Source organism: Centroberyx affinis, unplaced genomic scaffold (assembly GCF_046629955.1).
Source record: "Centroberyx affinis isolate AG114_WGS23_722 - 3 ecotype Tasmania unplaced genomic scaffold, CSIRO-AGI_Caff_v1 ptg003329l_1, whole genome shotgun sequence".
Classification (NCBI taxonomy): domain Eukaryota; kingdom Metazoa; phylum Chordata; class Actinopteri; order Beryciformes; family Berycidae; genus Centroberyx; species Centroberyx affinis.
The window spans coordinates 62379-81678 of NW_027281330.1; the positions used below are offsets into that span (position 1 = coordinate 62379).

The 19300-nt window shown below is 41.8% G+C and overlaps 1 protein-coding gene across 1 annotated transcript; it reads left to right on the forward strand.

Moving 5' to 3' along the window:
- Window positions 1-839: 839 nt before the first annotated feature.
- On the forward strand, window positions 840-2074 carry gbp (glycogen synthase kinase binding protein). The gene has a single exon (XM_071538717.1). The coding sequence runs from the start codon at window positions 930-932 to the stop codon at window positions 1449-1451; it is 522 nt and encodes a 173-aa protein (XP_071394818.1). The 5' UTR covers window positions 840-929; the 3' UTR covers window positions 1452-2074.
- Window positions 2075-19300: the final 17226 nt, after the last annotated feature.

Consider the following 19300-nt stretch of genomic DNA (forward strand, 5'->3'; position numbering starts at 1 on the left):
TGGTCATGAGGGCGCTCTTTGACTGGAGCATGCAGGTTTAGTACGGGCTTCTGAGAAACAGAAATGTACACCGTGTTCTCCCACAGATCCCCCTCCTCCCTCCTATTGTCACTGTATAGATGCCGCTATTTTGAAGCCTGATGGGCGGCTCCGGCCTCACATCAACATATTTATAGTATAGCTATGCAGTTTTGTATTCATACATTGGGATATAGTTGATATTACAAAGTATTTTGGAGTAGAGCGCATAGATAGGTGACTTTATTAACCTGCATATGCTGAACATGAATCACTGAATGAATAGAGCAGATTAAATATGTTTGTGTTTGAACAAAGAAATGCATGATGCCGGTTTTGATGTGAATAAATATTTGATAACACTTATCTGATTTCAGCGTGTGTGCTTGTGCAGGTGTGGACACGAGGTGAACAAAACGAGCGGGTTGTCTGTAAAGATTCAACGTGATTTCGTGAAAATGTGCATTGTTTATTTTGCCTGGACAGACAGCGGCAGACAGTTATGAGTTATGTAATGTCCATTTGGACGGGACAGTCCAAGCCGGAGCGTGAGCAGGGAGATGCGTTAGAGCCGGGCTTCAATGAAACACCACACACACGCGTTAAAATGCATCAACGACTTCATGAAATAGTAGTTAGTTTTATAAAATAGTAAAAAAGTTAGCGTGTTTATTTATTGCGCATATCATGTAATTCCGTACAAAATATTTTGGTTTATGAAAGCCCCCCCCCTCCTCCTCCAGTGAACATGGTACGGTCCGCTACACGTCACCCATTGTTTACAAATCAACTCGGCTTGTTGCTTACTGCCGAGCAGCGTGGTGAGAGCAAGGAGCGGCCCGGGGCTCTCATTCAAACCGACAGAAAACACGTCGAAAACCCGCAGGAAAACCAAGAAATCTCCCGTCAAAATGCCTTGTCGGAAGGAGAACTACATCTTTCTGGAGCAGTCCGTCACCGTCGACTCGAAAGAGGTGGACGCGCTGGTTACGAAAATCGGCGAGGCGCTGCAGCTCCACAACAATAGCGCCAGCCACCAGAAGACGATGTCCGTGTCGGTGTCCTGTCTGCACGGGCTCAGCGGCGGCGGCGGCGGCGTCAAACCGGCGACCATCATCAACGGCAGCACCGGAGCGGCGGCGGCGGCGGCGCTGCAGAAACGCAACGGCTGCTGTATGCGGCTCCGGAACCGGGGACACCGGGGCGGCAGCAGAGCCAGCCCGTACAATATCCCTGGATCTAGCGACCAGGAGTGGGACCACATTAAACCCTGGAACAAAAAGAGGATCAACGTGGAGGAAGACGACCCGCACCGGCTGCTGCAGGAGCTAATTTTGTCGGGGAATCTGATTAAAGAGGCCGTGAGGAGGCTGCAGTTCTCCGCCGCAGACTGTGGAGATTTCCCCAAGGCGACGGACAATGTACCGTGCTGATATGTAACGTTACGGACAAACCGGGGTTTCAAATTTAACGTTACCCCCTAGCAGAGATATCATTTTGGACACACAAAAACTGAGACAATTTACGCAAAAATGTCTAGAATAACAATTAAACGTCACAGGATTTGGTAGCTATGTTTTCTAAACGCATCAGTTTTTATCCGATCTGTCCCTCGTCGGTTAACGTTGGCAAGCAGTTCAGTTAGCTAGCCGCCCGGCTAGTCAGCCATGTTGTTTATGTTTGAACGTCTCCTTGTGGGTCAAACGTTCAGGGATGTAGTGGAGGGTAAAGCCACCGAGACTCGCGTTTTCATTAGCGAAACAGAGTTTACTCACCTTTCTCTAAGGCCAATGTAAATCTCCTGTGATGTGAATGGAGAGTACACAGCATAGTAAGTGCTATCCATGTGTGTAATTATGTGAAGATGGGAGTCTTTAATGGGGAAGCATGTGGTGATGCTTTTCTGGACAGTAGAATTGATTTTTGTTTATATTGGTGGTTGTTGGAGTTAATGGTGATCAGTGACAGGAAGTCATAGCTTGCACACCTTTTTTTTTTTATTTACCACTACATCCCTGCATTTGTTCATGTTGTTGTTGGGGGGAGGGAAGGGGGGGGGGGGGGGGATTAGTCATGGCTGAAGTGTAAACTAGCCATTCCTTGCTTTGGCAGACCATTGTGTGTGGAGGGAAGGGGAGGGAGGGAGGGTAGTAGTCCATATTGACTTTGTTTACAATCTGTATTGCTGGGTGTTTCAGAGGAAGTGCCCCATATTCTCATTTCATGTCAGGTTGCATTTGTTTCCCCTCACAGCCGCAGCCTGCAGTCAGGTGCTGGTGGTCTAGGAGCGAGCGGGTTTCAGCACCACAGCGCCTCATTTCACCAAGTAGCTCAACCTCAGCCAGAGAGGGGGGAGCTGGTCGGGGGGGAAATGAGCCGCTGTAGTGTTGTTTTGAAGTGAAAACCTGCACATTCTTGGCCTTAAGCGGCACATAACTGGAGCCCACTGCCTCACAAGCCAACACACCAAAACTCTGTCAATGGCAGCTTGGCAGTTTCTTCTAAAAAAAAATTGAACCGGGGAACATACAACTGTCTTAACTTGGGGGGGGGGGGGGGGGCATCATGGGGAAAAAAAACACGCCCGTTTCCCGCCAGGCCGGGTGATTTGTAATGTGTGTGTAATGCTGGGGGGAAAAGGTCGGCCATCACACGACTCTGTGGTGCTTCACCTGTTTGAATTCCAACAGGGAGTTTTGTTCATTTTCTTTGTTTTCTCTCTGTGTAAAGAAAATCACCATGACTGCTTCGTAACGAAGTATTTTATAATGTGCCTGAGTATTCAGGGCTTTTTTGGTGTCTTAATAAACACTTTTTTTTTTCAAATCTCTCTCTCTGTAGTTTTATTGGTGGCATATTGGAGACATAATGACACTGGAAGATATATTACTGTATTCCAGGGCTGCAACTAACGATTATTTTCATTGTCAATTAATCTGTCGATTATTTTCTCAATTAATCGATTAGTTGTTTGGTCTATAAAATGTCAGAAAATGGTGAAAAATGTGGATCAGTGTTTCCCAAAGCCCAAGATGACGTCCTCAAATGTCTTGTTTTGTCCACAACCCAAAGATATTCAGTTTACTGTCATAGAGGAGGAAAGAAACCAGAAAATATTCACATTTAAGAAGCTGGAATCAGAGAATTTTGACTTTTTTTTTTTTTTTTTAATTACTCAAACCGATTAATCGATTATCAAAATACACAACTAATCCATTAATCGTTGCAGCTCTACTGTACTCTAGCCTTTAAAGTAGATCTTCTGACCTTTCTGACAAACTTATCTCCTCTCTCCAGTGAATCTGTGTTTTGCAGTGTAACTCGATGGTTTGTGTCTCTGCTGTGTCGTCTAACTTGAAGCCCTTGCCCCTGTATATGTTAATCCTGGAAACCCCTCCTTCCTTCCTCGCTGTGGGCCTGTGAGTGTGGACAGCGTGGTCTTGAAGGACACATGCTCATTATCATGCTATAAATACCCCCAGCGGCTCACAGCAGGCAGACATGACAGCAGCAGTGGAAAACATGTTTTGCTCCAGCGGTCTGGCTCTGGGAGTCCGGGTCTGGCTCGGTGGTGGCGGCGGCTCCCTCTGCTGGCTCACAGCGAGCCGAGCTGAGCGGAGAGCTTCACAGGGACAGACGGAGCTGACAGGCCGACAGCATGTTTGGATGTTTTGGGGCCCTTTTTCCTCCAGGTGATGATGTCAGGCAGATCCCATTCAGACAGGCTGAGAGAGGAGAGGCTGACCTGCTGCATGAAGCAACTCATCAATTCCAATTCAACTGAGGAACTGGAATTGGAATTTGAAAAAAAACCCTTCAGGAAACAGAATTGGAATTGAATTGGAATTTCAAAGTTTAATTAAATTCTGTGAAATTCCATGTTTCTTTGTTTCTTCTTCCCACATATCTGAGATTCCACATAGTGTTATATATCATCAATACTGAATATCATAGAATATTAAAGGAACCTTTCAGCTGGTATTTGATGCAGAACATGTAATGGTAATCCATACATTATGATTGAATACCAAGGTCCCCACAGGTCCCTGAAATCCTTGAAAGTTTGTGAATTTGAGACAAAAAAATCAAGGCCTTGAAAGTTCGACGGTCACCTGTGTGCATGAGTGACTGAAGTGGAATATTCTCAGTGTTGTAACAGTAATTAACCTTGATCCGTGTCTCATACTATGCCATCTTGGGTCCTGGAATTTGAGGGAATTGGGCCTGGAAAGTCCTTGAAAAGTCCTTGAATTTGATGTTTAAGAAGGTGTGGGAACCCTGGAATGTGTCTGATTTGTTGAACTGTCTTTTATTTGATTCATAATGTTTTGATTTATAATGTTTAGCGAGTCGAGACAAACTCTCTTAGAAGTGGAATTTCATGGAATTTAATTCTGTTTAATGTCATTCCAATTAAATTCACATTCTGTTTCCTTACAGCTGGGTGACGTTCACACTCACACTGCAGCTGGAGTTTACCATGCAGCCTCAGGTCAGCTCATGAATGGCTCTAACTCAGTGATTCTCAACCTTTTTCATATCAACCCCTAATTTAGTCCACATTAGAGCCACGGACCCCCATTTGATGAGTTTTTGTCTTTCGGACAATATTTTTATTGTCAGATATGATTTTGTCCAGAACTCCATGACTATCTGTATTGTAGGTAGAGAGATAACAGAGAAACTATGATCAAAACAGTCATTCTTCTACATTCTCTAATTGTGTTAACTTCTTGTAAATGAAATAATGCTGAAGTTTAACAATTCATCCATTTTCTGGGGACACCCTGGAACCCCCTCAAGGACCCCTGGTGGTCCCTCGGACCCCACGTTGAGAACCACTGCCCTAACTGATACAGACATGAAAATGGACGAGCTGCACATCTCCAGTCTGTACTGTACGGCTTCTCTTTTTATTCCGTTCCATTCATTCGTTCCTTTTCTTCTCCCCCGCTCGCCGCCGTCCTTTTATCAACGCTAAATAAAAAAAAGGTGTAAACGATCACCCTGAGCCCCCTGAGCACCCTGAGCCCCCTGAGCGGCTCGGTCCTGTGGGAGGCAGCCTGGCTCTTCACAGGTCGCCCACACTCCGCTCCGCCGGCATCCTGACGCACAGAGAACACAAATCAGAGATGAAAATAGCAAAGCTGCAAAATCTATTTGCGAGTTCTCTTTTGTTAAAAAAAAAAAAAAAGGTGACAGAACATTTTCTATATTTGATCCTCCCACCTAACAGGCGCTTTGCATCCGTTTATATTTCAGGCCTTGAGCTGAGGCTTTTTTTTTTTTTTTTTTCCACCTTTATTTATTCAGGGGGAGTTTCGCTGAGAGCAATGTTCTCTTTTTCAGGAACGCCCTGATCACATTCACACACACAACCACAGTCTGATCTGCTGCCACTGAGCAGCTCCACTGGAGCGGGTGGGGGTAAGAGCCTTGCTCAAGGGCAGCTCAGCGGTAATGAGGGAGGGAATAGCTGCTTTTCACTTTCCAGTCCGGGGGATTGAACCGATGACCTTCCAGTCACAAGCTCGCTTCTCTAACCTTTAGGCCAGTGGTTCTCAACGTGGGGTCCGGGAACCACCAGGGGTCCTTGAGGGGATTCCAGGGGGTCCCCAGCAAACTGATGAATTGTTAAACTTCACCATTATTTACAAGAAGTTAACACAGTTAGAGAATGTAGAAGAATGACTGTTTTGGTCATAGTTTCTCTGTTATCTCTCTACCTGCAATACAGATAGTCATGTGATTCTGGATCATAGATCACAAGATCATATCTGACAGTAAAAATGTTATCAGATTTGGGTCCAAGAGAAAACATGTCACCAAATGGGGGTCTGTGGCGCTAATGTGGACTAGATTAGGGGTACATGATATGAAAAAGGTTGAGAATCACTGCTTTAGGCCACCACTGCCCACAAATCCAGAGAGACGAACACTGAGCTCAACAGCAGAACGAGCTTCAGTTTCAAGATCACAAACATTACAAGCAACCAAAAACGAGGAGGTCAAGGGTCAAAGGTCACAGCACCCAGACTATAGATGGAACAAATATTCTTGTGATCCTAGAAAGATCAAGGATGATAAAGAAGTGCAAAGGGAAAGAAAGACGAGAAGTAAGAGCCAGAGAGGTAGTAGGAGTAGATTTTCACGGTTAGGAAGGAAATCTTTAAAGGTGTTTTTTTGACAGGGGTCAGAGGTCACAGCACCCAGACTCTAGATGGGACATTTCCCTGTAACCTTAGAGTGAGTGCAGGACAGAAAAATGATAAGAACGGAAATAAAACTGAAGACAATTAGACAGGTTCCTTTTTTCATGTAATTCAGGGTGGAGGAACAATTCTGACAATTAGGAGCAACAGTATCTTTTTTATCATATTTTTTTTTTTACAGAACACACTGAAATCATCGTTGATATTATCCATATTGTCTTTGTAGTTTATTGGATGTTTTTAAACAATCAGTGATCAAGAAAAACAAAACTTTATTTCCGTTGTGGTTTTTGGTCTCAAAAATTCGCAGAAAGACACTCGTTACAGTGTCAGTAGTCCCTGCTGAAGGCAATGTTGCCCATCAAGATTGCTGCAACATGTTGCTGTGTATTATATGGTTTGGGTTTTTAAGACAGGCCTGAAGCTATTTAGACTGAGCTGGAAAATAACTGTTTTAATCCACTGGTGACAGTCGCTGATTCTGAAATGCGCCTGACACTTTCATAAGTGCAAGATCTCAAGTCAAGACTTTAGAAACCTTTTCAAGTCATCAAAGTTCAACTCAAAGTCAAGTCACCAGAACCAAGTCAAGTCTCAAGTCTCAAGGCTGCAGTCAAGACCAGATCCAGTCAAGTTTGAGTCAAAACCGGGTCCAAAATGGTCAAGACCGAAACCAGAGCAAATTTAGTCGGAATCAAGACCAAAATAGTCAATAAACAGTGTCCATTTATTTCTAAAATTGAAGATATTGAGTTTGAGTATTGTTACACTCACAGGTGTTTACATGTGTAATCTCTTAAAATAAACCAAACCTCAACAAAATGACCCATTTTTTTTATCTTTCTAAATAGGCAGGACAAAGTCGAGTCAAAGTCGAATCAGGGCCGAGACAAGAAGACAAGTCCGAGTCAAAATAGTCGAGACACAAACTGGTCTGGACTCTGATACTGGGAGATCACCAGTCTGGCTGTCCAGGCTGACTGGAGACTCGAGTCACTTGATGATGTCATGGCTCATATGGACGTTATACAAGGCATGAAGCTGGAAAATAACTGTTTTAATCCACTGGTGACAGTCGCTGATTCTGAAATGCGCCTGTCACTTTCACAAGTGCAAGATCTCAAGTCAAGACTGTAGAAACCTTTTCAAGTCATCAAAGTACAAGTCAAGTCCCAAGTCACCAGAACCAAGTCTCAAGTCTAAATGTAGAACACCAAGTCCAAGTCAAGTCCATGTCATCAATGTCAAGTCTCAAGTCTAAATGTAGAACAGCAAGTCAAGTCAGAACAAATCAAGAGTCCAGTATCAATTTAATATCTTAAAGAAAACTAAATATCTAGGACTTTTCAATGCAATATGGTTTTAATAGGATAAAAACTTGGTAAGAGCATCATGAGTTTGATTTCTATAATCAGTTTCAACTTCAATAAATTCAATCATTCCATACAAATTCAGAAAACAGAATTTAAATTCAGTCGTCTGCTGGAACAAATCTCATCACTTTCAATCTGAGTCATTTACACAAACACAAGATCTCAAGTCAAGACTTTAGAAACCTTTTCAAGTCATCAAAGTCAAGTCCCGAGTCACCAGAACCCAAGTCAAGTCTCAAACAATTGAAACTGTGGCTCAAGTCTGACTGGAGTCCAAGTCACGTGACCCGGAGTCTCCTCCTCTCCGCAGCAGCCGAGGTGTGTTGATGTTTTGAAGGAGCAGTAAAGCAGGTCAGGGTGTGCTGGGTCATTAGTAAGCGAAAAGGCATTTTACCCTCTCAGCTCAGGACTGTTGTTACGCCTCATGCTTACTGCTTATGGTTAAAATCCACAACGCTGCCAACATTTGTTTGGCAACAGTTGCAGAGTTGAATGTGAAAATGCTGTTTAGATCCGGTCGAGTAATTTGATTGGACGGGAGGCATTCCAGGGTGCTGATATACACTCACCGGCCACTTTATTAGGTACACCGATCTAGTGGCGGCTGGTCATCTGTTGCTGTTGCCTGTTTATCATAAGAGCCAACAGCTTGTGTGTTCAGATGTCCTTCTGCACACTGCTGCTATAAAGACTGTTCTTTCTGTCAGCTTGAACCAGTCTGTCCCTTTCTCCTCTGACCTCTGACCTCTCTCATTAACAAGCTGTTTCTCTCACTCTCTTTTCTCTACAGACTGTGGTGTGAAATGTTTCTGAGCTGCTGAACCAACAGTCAGACTCAAAGTCGAAAAACGAACCCTCTTCATCATGTCTGCATGCTTTATATACTGAGTTGCTGCCACCCGATTCGCTGTTTGGAGGAGCAGGCTGCTCTGTGTTAACGAGCAGGTGTAGCTAATAAAGTGACCAGTGAGTGTACAGTCTAACAGCAGTGAAAAGTTTGGACACTTTATTTTGACTATTTTCCACATTTTAGAATAACAGTAAAGACATCTAAACTGTGAAATAACACAAATGGAATTATGCAGCGACCAAAAAAGTGTTAAACAAATCAGAACTATCTTATATTTTAGATTCTTTCAAGTAGCCGCCCTCTTTGCCTTGATGGAAAGGCAAAGGCTTTGGAAAGAAATTCATACATAGGATCAACTTCACTATTTATATTTGTCTAAGAAACTAATTTCAAGCATTTAAGCAGAAGCCTTTAGATCAAAATGGCTTTAAGAGAATGAAAAACATTCAGTCAGGTGGGTCCAGACTGTTGACTGGTAGTGTGTGTATCACTCTGATGTACAGCTGATCTGATAGAAAATCCTGAGGGAACTGAGACGAATAAAAGACAGAAACCACAATCTGTTATCTCAAATTACCATTACTGGACAAATAGCTTTGTTTATAGCACTGTTGTAGAAAAGCAACATCACACTTGATTCTGTGCTGATACACTGGATATCAGCACAGCCGTGATTCAGATCACATAAGAATAAGATTCTGCAGCGGAAACACTGAATACTTGCATTTTATTTATTTATGTATTTATTAATTTGCTCATTTATTAGCATGGAAATTGTCAGATGTAAAGACTGAATATCAGCACAAATTATCAGCTGTCAGCATCTTCAATACAAAAATATCAGTCAGTATCGGCCTTCAAAACCCAAACCCTCTCTCTCTCTCTCTCTCTCTCTGTGTCTCTCTCTCTCTCTCTCTCTGTGTCTCTCTGTCTCTGTCTCTCTCTCACTCACTCACTCTCTCTTTCCATTTGTCTTTCTCCTTCTCTCTCTCTCTCTTCTCTGACTCCTTTTTCTCCATTAACCAGGTCTCTTGTTCTGTCTCTTTCTCTCTTCCTCTTTCTTTCTCTCTGTTTTTGTGCCCGCCATCCCTCTTTCTCTCTTTCTCACTCTCTCTGTCTCTCTATTTTTGTCTATATCTCTATTTGTTTCTCTCTCCCTTTATTTCTCCCTCTCTGCCTCTATCCTTCTATCTCTCTTCTCCCCTTTTCTGTTTCTTTTCTTCTCACGCTCCATCTCTCTCTCTCTCTCTCTCTCTCATCTCTCACTCTCTCTCTCCCTCTGTGTGTCTCTCTCTCTATGTCTCTCTCTCTGTCTCTGTCTCTCTTTCTCTCTCTCTCTCTCTCTCTCTCTCGCTCTCTCTCTCTCTCTCTCTCTCTCTCCAGAGTTGTTTAGTCTTTGAACCTGCACTCTGTCTGAACTGTGTGACTCAGCTGTGGATCTGCTGACCTGGAATTCTGTGGTTAAAGGAAGAATCCCCCAAAACACTTTAACACTTCAAAACAGCTGTTTTTCTTGTATAAAGTCACATTCCTATGTCAATCGCTTGTTCAGTATTTTCTTAAATATTGAAAAACAAATGGTTGTAATTTGTTCTTCCTCTTCCATGACTCACAAATGGATTCATTAATGTGTTTTTGCTTGTTTGCTTTTGCAATTGATTGGATGTGGGGGGGAAAAAACACAAAATATCACAACCCAAGCCCCTTCTCTGTGGGTTGTCAAATGGCATTCTGGGAAATGTAGGAAATCTGTAACTGCAGTAGAAGCAGACGTGGCAGGTTGAGGGAAAGTGGGTTCAACCAAAAAAGTAAATCAACACTTCATCACCAAATAACTCGTGGAATGTGTTGAACATCACAGACTGATGCTGTAGATAAGTGTACAGGAGGATCAGAATCCACTCTGCAGTGTAATGCCAGGCTACGGCCACTAGAGGGAAGCATGACATCATTACAGACGGCTTCAGTCCGCTGCAGCAGACTCCCACAGGGTTTTATTGTTTTATTTAGATTCAGTAATTAACATGTTGGTGGAAATGTGAAACGTGAAAGACGAAAAGTGAGGTTTTGCATGGAAACACTTTGATTTATCTGGAAATAATGATTTCATTTGAATAAATTTAATTCAGGGCTGCAGTCAAGACGAGTCGAGTTTGAGTCAAAACCAGGTCCAAAATGGTCGAGATCAAGTCAAGACTGAAACCAGAGCAAATTTAGTCGGAATCAAGACCAAAATAGTCAATAAACAGTGTCCATTTATTTCTAAAATTAATGACATGGAGTTTGAGTATTGTTACACTCACAGGTGTAATCCCTTAAAATAAACCAAACCTCAACAAAATGGCCAATTTTTTAAATCTTTCTATATAGGCTGGAATAAGTCAAGTCAAAGTCGAATCAGGGCCGAGACAAGAAGACTAGTCCGAGGCAAAATAGTCGAGACACAAACTGGTCTGGACTCTGACACTGGTACATCACCAGTCTGGCTGTCCAGGCTGACTGGAGACTGGAGTCACATGATCATGTCGTGGCTCATATGGACGTTATACAAGCTGCAAGCTCTTAAACAATCAGTTCAGGTGAAGCAGGGCGATGCTGCCCAGGCAAACCTGCCTGGATACAGACACAAAAACAAATACTGACATATAAAAAAATTACTAAAAATATTATCTGTAAATTGAAGATGGAAATGTCTTTGTAATGATGACAAAACTACGGAAGCCGAGAACGGCCGTGCTTGTAATTATTTTTTTTAATGCTGTTATCTCGAGATCACAAGTTAATTATCTCGTTATCGCGAGAAATCGGCCTTTTGTTTTCTCGAGAATGAAATAATTAACTTGTGATTTCAAGATAACGGCATTAAACACAAAACCACGTGTTAACTCTTAATACTTTATTTTGTGAACAAACACTGTACCATTCTGTACCATTCGGCATCTTCCAGTTTCCTCCAACAGCAGCTAATATTGATTATGAAAAGACGGGAGACAGCAGCCTATATATGGAAAATCAGAATTAAGGCAAAACAAGCACATTTCATCTCTAAATCTTGTTCATTAGTAATCCCATTAAACGCAATAGATTCTAAAATGTCACCAACAGGAAGAAAAGGGATTTGCTGAAGCTATATTAAGACTGGAGATCCGTGCCAACGTGTGTGTGTGTGTGTGTGTGTGTGTGTGTGTGTGTGTGTGTGTATCCAAAGATTCAATATTTGTCGGACTACCTCCTGACTTCATGACTCACAGTCACATTAAACCAGGTTGTGGCTGCAGGCCTTCCTCATGTCAAGCAGATGTTTTTTGTTTTGTTCGTTTTTGTTTTTTTTTAATTCTCATTGAATGGTTTCTGTGACATTGATATCCAAAGTGGTAATCTTAGAGGATAAATTTACACCATATCTAATGTCAGTCATTCAGCTGGAGCATATCAGACCGTCACACAACACCATGGAAAATGGTCAGAGGCTAATTGGTGAATGGAAGGTATTCGTTAAATGAAACACCTGTAAAGACACCTGTATAAAATACCTGTAAAAGTGGAAAATATCGTCATTTATTCCTGAATAAAGTGTCAAAGAATGGCTTTGGAGATTTTCCTCTCAACCATGAAAATGTCTTCCACCTCTCTCCTCTTCTCCTCAGCTTTTCATTTCTCTTCTGTCTTTCCTTTGCACTTTCTAGGCTCACAGGAATATTTGTTCCATCTATTTTCCAGCTGCTGTGACCTCTGACCCCTCTGACCCTGGACTTTCTTCCCACTGAGCTCTAGAGGTCACTTCAGCGTCTCGTCTCTGCTTCGACTCTCATAAACCCAGTAAGTAAATACTTTATTAAATGTTTACACTATGCATAAACAGCTGTAAATATCTAAACATATGCACCAGGGAAGTACAAGATAACGCTTTATTTTTGTCATTTACTCCAGAAGACTTAGTGTAAGCCGTACTAAACTTTCACTTTTAAACCCAATGGAGTCTTTTAAAGGATAAGGCAGGTGTTTTTTAATGCTTTTCTTACCATCAAAAAATCCTATGAAAATAACAAAATCAGCAATGAATTTGTTTTGCCAACAAGTCTGGTCCATGTATCCGGGTCCCAGTGCAGCCATGTCCCAGCAGCCATAGAACTCCATTGTATTAAAAAAACGATTAAAAACCCGTCACAGAGCCATGCTGCTGCTCTGCAGCATATTTCATCATCACCATGCACCGGGCCGGACCACTTTTTCCTCAAACAACTTAATAAGCCGGCTGTAAACACTTTGCCATCTCAGGAAAGTAGTTCTGTAGCACAGAAAATAGTCCCCGGCATGATGAAGAATTTGTTCCCATTTTAATTTGATTTGGTAATAACTACAACAGTCTGACTTTTCATGGTAACAGTTAGCGATTTTTAAAATGTAAGCTATGTCTTTGCGAGCTGTATTTCAAGGTTTTTAACTTACAATTGGAGCCAATGACTTCCGGGTTGACGTCTAAAAACGGAACGTGGGAAGTCAGAAAGTAACGGGAGGAGAGCAAAGATTTTGTTATTTTCATAGGATTTGTTGACGGTAAACATAGCATTAAAAAACACCGGCCTTATCCTTTAAACAGCCAATCAACGTAAAATTGCCCAGTGGTTTAGTATAGGCCAGTGACTCCCAAAGTGTGGTCTGGGGACCTCCAGGAGTCCTTGAAGGGGCTCTAGGGAGTCCCCAGCAAAAAGGAAAAAAAAAAAGAGAAAGAGAGAGAGAGAGAGAGAGAGAGAGAGAGAGAGAGAGAGAGAGAGAGAGAGAGAGAGAGAGAGACCAGCCTCTGTCCCACCAAGACAAACAGCCATCAAATATTTACAGCTTTCATCATGTCAGTGGTTTTCTTCTGCCTCGGTCTCATTCAGTCTCATTCATGTGGAGCGTCTGTTGTTTGGTTTCCATCCGGTCAGTGAGCCTGGCAGCCCGTCAGTCTGCCAGCCTGCCGTCTGACAATGGCTGCTAATTTACTGGAAACTGAGCAGGGGGGGGGGGGGGGGGGACTGGAGCGGTGCATGCTACTGAAGTTCCTCATGCTTTTATTTCATCTCATATTCTTGTCTCAGTTGAAAAACGGAAAGGAGAGATGCTAAACTAACACTGGCTTCCAGTCGATTTTTGATGCTTTGCTGCAAATAGAATTGATGTTTATTTATATTATATTGCTGGTTGTTTTCCCTATAACCCACTGGAGGTCATATTGTGCATTCATGGGCGATTGGATATACTGGAAAAACAAATTTCCCACTTGGAAATTTCACATGAGCGCCCTCCAAAGTCAGATGATGAAGTCGGAAACTCAATAAAATTTTGAGTTTCTGAGTTAAGACACAATGGTGACCTTTAACCTTCTCAACAAGGCAAAAAATAACAGTAAGAAAACACATACACATGCAGCTTTATTGCAAGTTTGTAGTTAGCCAGACTAAGTTCGTTAAATGAACTTGTTATGCTGCAGGACGGCCATGTTTGTTTATTGTTTGTTTGTCTTCCTGGTTTGATTTTCCGACACGTGAAAGCAACGCTGTTTAGCAGCCGACTTGGAAGTCTCAGATGTCGGACTTTCCCACCAGCACCTGAACGCACAATGAGTTTACCCTCCTTTCTATCTAACACTTCATCACTGTTTACAGCAGGGATAACAGCACAGCACCTGCAATGCATCATAACACAACTGACATCCAACGTCATTATATTCTGAATTTCACAAACCAGAGAAGAGAGTTAAAAAAAATAGAGGATGAACATGTCAGCGCCTCAGAAATAAGGACCAGGCTGACAGAGGGTAAATCTGGAAGCTGTTGGCCGAGGGAGCGAGACAGAATTCCTGCGTTCCCACTATTCCCAACCCGGGACGCCTCATTAGCCCAGTTCTGTTCGACACCAGGAGCTCTGTGTGTGTGTGTGTGTGTGTGTGTGTGTGTGTGTGTGTGTGTGTGTGTGTGTGGCGAAGAAGACCATATCAAGGACGAAGCAGCAGGTATTCCCAGCTGGGTTCAGAGGTGAGAGCAGAGGAAAGGAGGCCAGGCTGCACATTCCCGCTTCCTTCTCTCCTTCCCTTTCTTCCCTTGAAATCGACCTTGACTCCTCATGATGTTCAACATGCTGAAAACAACCTGTTTCAAAGTGTCTCAGTGGTCTAAGGCTGTATCTTCTTTTAAAGGGAAAGCCAACTAAAATATGCAATTACTCATAAAAAATAATACAATTAGGGTTAGGTTGTAATTTTTGCATTTTCCTTGTGCATACTGCGCAGTTTTCAGCCTCTTGGCCTCTTCTGATAGTGAATCAAATTAAACAACTTAAAAAGGGAAAATAATTTTTGTTTGAACTGTGCACCGCTCTGCAGAAACTCGCTTCATCTTAAGAGTCACAAGCCAAACAGTTTGAAACCGCTGCTCTAACCCAGTGGTTTTAAATCATCTGACAGTCCAAACACTACAGCAGCTGATTTGACTGATCATCACACCTTCAACCAGAGGAGATAATTAATCTCTACACCTTCATCCTGACTCCTGACTCACCTGACACCCTCGGGTGCTGAGCCACACAAACACCTTGATGGACGCAGTTTATTCTCTGCTGTAGCTCAAAACAGAAGGTGCAGTAACTTTTCATCTGGTTCAGCATGAAACGGGTTTTGCAGAGTATTTCAGTGTATCTCAGTTTATCTCAGTTTATCTCAGAGTATTTCAGTGTATCTCAGTGTATCTCAGAATATCTCAGAGTATCTCAGTGTATCAGCAGATCTCCTCAGTGTATCTCAATATCTCAGTGTATCTCAGAATATCTCAGAGTATCTCATTGTATCTCAGAATATCTCCTCAGTGCCTCAGTGTATCTCAGAATATCTCCTCAGTGTATCTCAGAGTATCTCAGCAGATCTCCTCAGTGTATCTCAGAATATCACAGAGTATCTCAGTGTATCTCAGCATCTCCTCAGTTTATCTCAGAGTATATCGGTGTATCTCAGACTATCTCAGAGTATTTCAGTGTATCTCAGAGTATTTCAGAGTATCTCAGAGTATTTCAGTGTATCTCAGAGTATTTCAGTGTATCTCAGTTTATCTCGGTGTATCTTGGAGTATCTCGGAGTATCTCAGTGTATCTCAGAGTACCTTAGTGTATCTCAGTGTATCTCAGAGTATTTCAGTGTATCTTAGTGTATCTCAGCATCTCAGTGTACCTCAAAGTATCTCAGTGTCATCTCGGTGTATCTCAGTATTCTGTGAAAGCCTCTGAGACACGGGGAAAAAACTCAAAACAGTTTTTCTGGTGCTGGATGGCCTCATTGTAACTAAATGTGTTCAGGATCCTGTGGTGAGCTTCGTCCGCTGGGTCAAGCTCCTGCTTTTAAACCAGAGCAGGAGTCCCAGCAGGGGGGAGGAGAGACGGGACAGAGACGGAGACGGGACACGCCGGCGGGCACAGGAACAGGAAGTCCGGCGAAACTGGACGGACTGGGCCAGGAGAGACAAGGTGACTGGGAATGCCTAAAAAGCAGATTATGGGGCCAAAAGCAAACCTAACTATAATTTCTTACCCTTGCTCTGACCTTTGACCTCCTTACTATTGGTTGCTTGTAATGTTGGTGATGTAAGAACTGAACCTTTTTCTTCTGCTGTACTCTGTAAATCTCTCTGCAGAAGAGCCTCAAAATGCCTAAAGTGTGAATGCAGAGAAGAAGCGCAGACGAACATGTGGTCAGACAGAAATATCCCATCAGCCTCTGTCCCTCCACCATGCTGACCTAGTTGTAAGAAACCAGCAGAAACAGCCTGTATATACAGATATAGATACAGATACAGATATAGTTATAGATATAGATGGGGAAACTGGGATGTGATAACCTTGTAAACATGAACCCAGCAGTGTTACTGGCACTGAGTCTGAGTTTCAGGTCACTTCAGTTTAACACTGGGTGTCTGGGTTTTGTTAAGGCAGAGTTTCACCAGAGCTTCTGTCAGAGGAGAGGAAACTCCACAAGGCATTAAAACAACCACCAGACAAACTGTTATGACATGTAGAGAGGAGGAAGGCTGGCTGATCGCTCACCTGCTTAAAAACACTCTACTGTTTCATACTCTCTCTGTAGTTTTTGTCTTTGTCTGCGTACCTACACCATAAAAACTACACAGCAACTTTTAGCATGTTTATAATACACATAATAAACACTTAAAGTAGTAACCTAAAGTTATACGGGCAGACCCTTGAGAGTCAAACTTCTCCAAATTAAATCAAAGTCTCCACCCTCTCACAGGCAAAACAGGCTGTTCCTCACTCTAATTAACTCCATATTTGTGAGGGTTTTCTTATATTTATATTTAACATTTTTAAACCAGGCCAGTCAATTAACAACTTCTTACTCTCCAGTGACTTGTTTCCTGTGTGTTATCAGTCATGCCAGTGCCTGCTGAGTCCCACAGTGCTACATACACTTAATTAATGATCACTTTATTAAATAAGGATCAGTTTATTTCAATGTGATCTCGGCTCTCTCCGCTGCCTTCGTCTCTTCTGTGGAGAATACAGTAGCCAGCGCTGCCAACTCTTTTCCAAGGAAAGTGACTCCTGATGATGTCATACACAAATTTGCATATCAATATATTTGCTTCACTCCCTGCTGTCAGTGGAGGAGGAGGAGGAGCTGCGCTGTGATCATCAGACTTCTGTGGATTACAAGCAAGTAGCACAAATTAGCTTCAGCCGTGCCAATTTATCACCAAATGCTTTGGGAGTCGACACATTAACACATTAACACTGTTCCTCATGGTCGGAAGAAGTTGCTGGATTTGGTTTTGAGAAATAAAATCACAAGAGGAGTTTGAAAAGTCACTAAATCAAGCGGCAAAGTAGCGTTAGGCTAGCTGTTTGCTAGCTAACCTTAGAAAAAGAAGTAGTCACACACTCACTGTGACATTTATTTTACACACTGATGTTTCAGCTATAGTGCTTCCATCAGAGTGTCAACTTTTATATTTTATCACTGACAGTAGTCTGCTGCTTTAGGTGTGTATTCTGCTAGTTTTTTACTATCTAACGTTAGCACATAGCACATTAAATAAATACACAGAGGCACTGCTTATGCAATGATGATTTATTATATATACTCATCATCATAAAAATATTTAGCTATATATATCATTATCAATATTATCAATAATATAATAGTAATCTTTATTTATATAGCACCTTCCAAAACACAGATACAAAGCGCTTCACAAAGAAGTAAAAAAACAAACAGGTAAAATGCAGATAAAAACAAAAAGCAGTGAAAGATAAGAAATATAAAAAAAAAGCAAGGCAAGAACATAAAAGTAGCGAAACCATTTAACGGAGGTCAAACAATTATTAAAGTATTACATAAACCCAAGTCTATAGAAGTGAGCTATACATCACTGTGTTGCAGCAATCCATGCAAACTGACAGACGAAGAACCCAGAAGTACGATCTCCTGTCGCATGAAACTCACTTCACCTGAATGTCATTTGAATACAAAGAGAGGATTGTGGGAGTTGTGTGAACAATCGCAGCTAAGATGTGAAGATTTGTAATAAAATTTTCACAATAATACAACTTTTACTTCACTTGATTAATTATATACTTTTCAATAAAGAACAGACATGATTTGTGGGAAATTATTTTGACCACCCTGTGATGGAGTTTGGCTTTGCTGATGCTTTACCAGCGAGGGCCAATTCTATCAGCTTGCTTCCTGCATAATGAACTGAAAAGTAAAAAGAGAACAGGAGCAGATGAAGAGATGGACCTAGTTGTTCCTGAGTGGAACCGCAGTGTTCTCTGGGGAACCGCAGCAGGCCGGAGGGGATAACACGCCTGGCTAGACTGCAACAGCGTTAAGTAGGCCAGGTGATTTCCTTCCCGCTGTATTCATCTGTGAAGCGAAGCCCCCTGTGGCAAGCTGTGGCTGGAGTGTGTCTCACAAGGAAAACGTCAACATCACATTTGCATTTTAGTCATTTAGGGGGGAAAAAATGGATTTTAGTCATTTAGGACAAGTCTCTCTTAACCCAGAGAGACTTTCAACGAGTGCAGAGTCCTGGAGGAAACTTCAATTCCCACATCATTATTGTGAATTGTTAAGCTAGCGAAGTCTGCCTCTTCTCTTCTCAACACACTTCAACACACTGGCCTTTATGGAATTGTTTTATCCTGTTTTAAATCTTGTGTTTTTTGCTCTGTTCTTTCTATTACTGTGTCTTTTGTACTACTGTCTGTCTTCTATATTGCTGTCGGTCTTTTTTTTGGAGTTGTTTCTCTTGTTTTCTATAAATCTCTTTGTAAACTCTGTTTTTACAAAGGTGCTATACAAATAATTTATTATTATTAACATATTAATATTACGAGCAACTAGTAAGAAGGTCAAAGGTCAGAGGTTGCAGCAACCAGACAATAAATGGAAGAAATATTCCTGTGGTCCGACAATGATCATGATAGAGAAGTGCTGGAAAAAGACTTAATGATAATAATCTGAATCTGTAATCTGATCAAAGTGTCTCATTAGAATCAGGTCTGGTTTTTATTTAATTATTTATTTTTATTTTATGTTATTTTAATTTTAACTTTTTTCTATTGTTTCTTATATTTTCTTTCACCTTGTACAGGTATCTGTGTTGGTATGTGAGTGAAATATGCTGTTTCCTTTTTTTTTATTTGTCGGAAAAACCAATAAAAGTTCAAGTAAAAAAAAAATAAAAAAATAAAAAAAGAATCAGGTCAGGTTAATGTCTTCCCATAGACAACCAGTGTGGTATTGATCAATGTTACAATTAATATATAATCAATCAAACTGCATCATATCATCATATCAG

Coding starts and splice junctions, on each gene's coding strand:
- gbp (XM_071538717.1), top strand. CDS start 930: ATGCCTTGTCGGAAGGAGAACTACATCTTTCTGGAGCAGTCCGTCACC.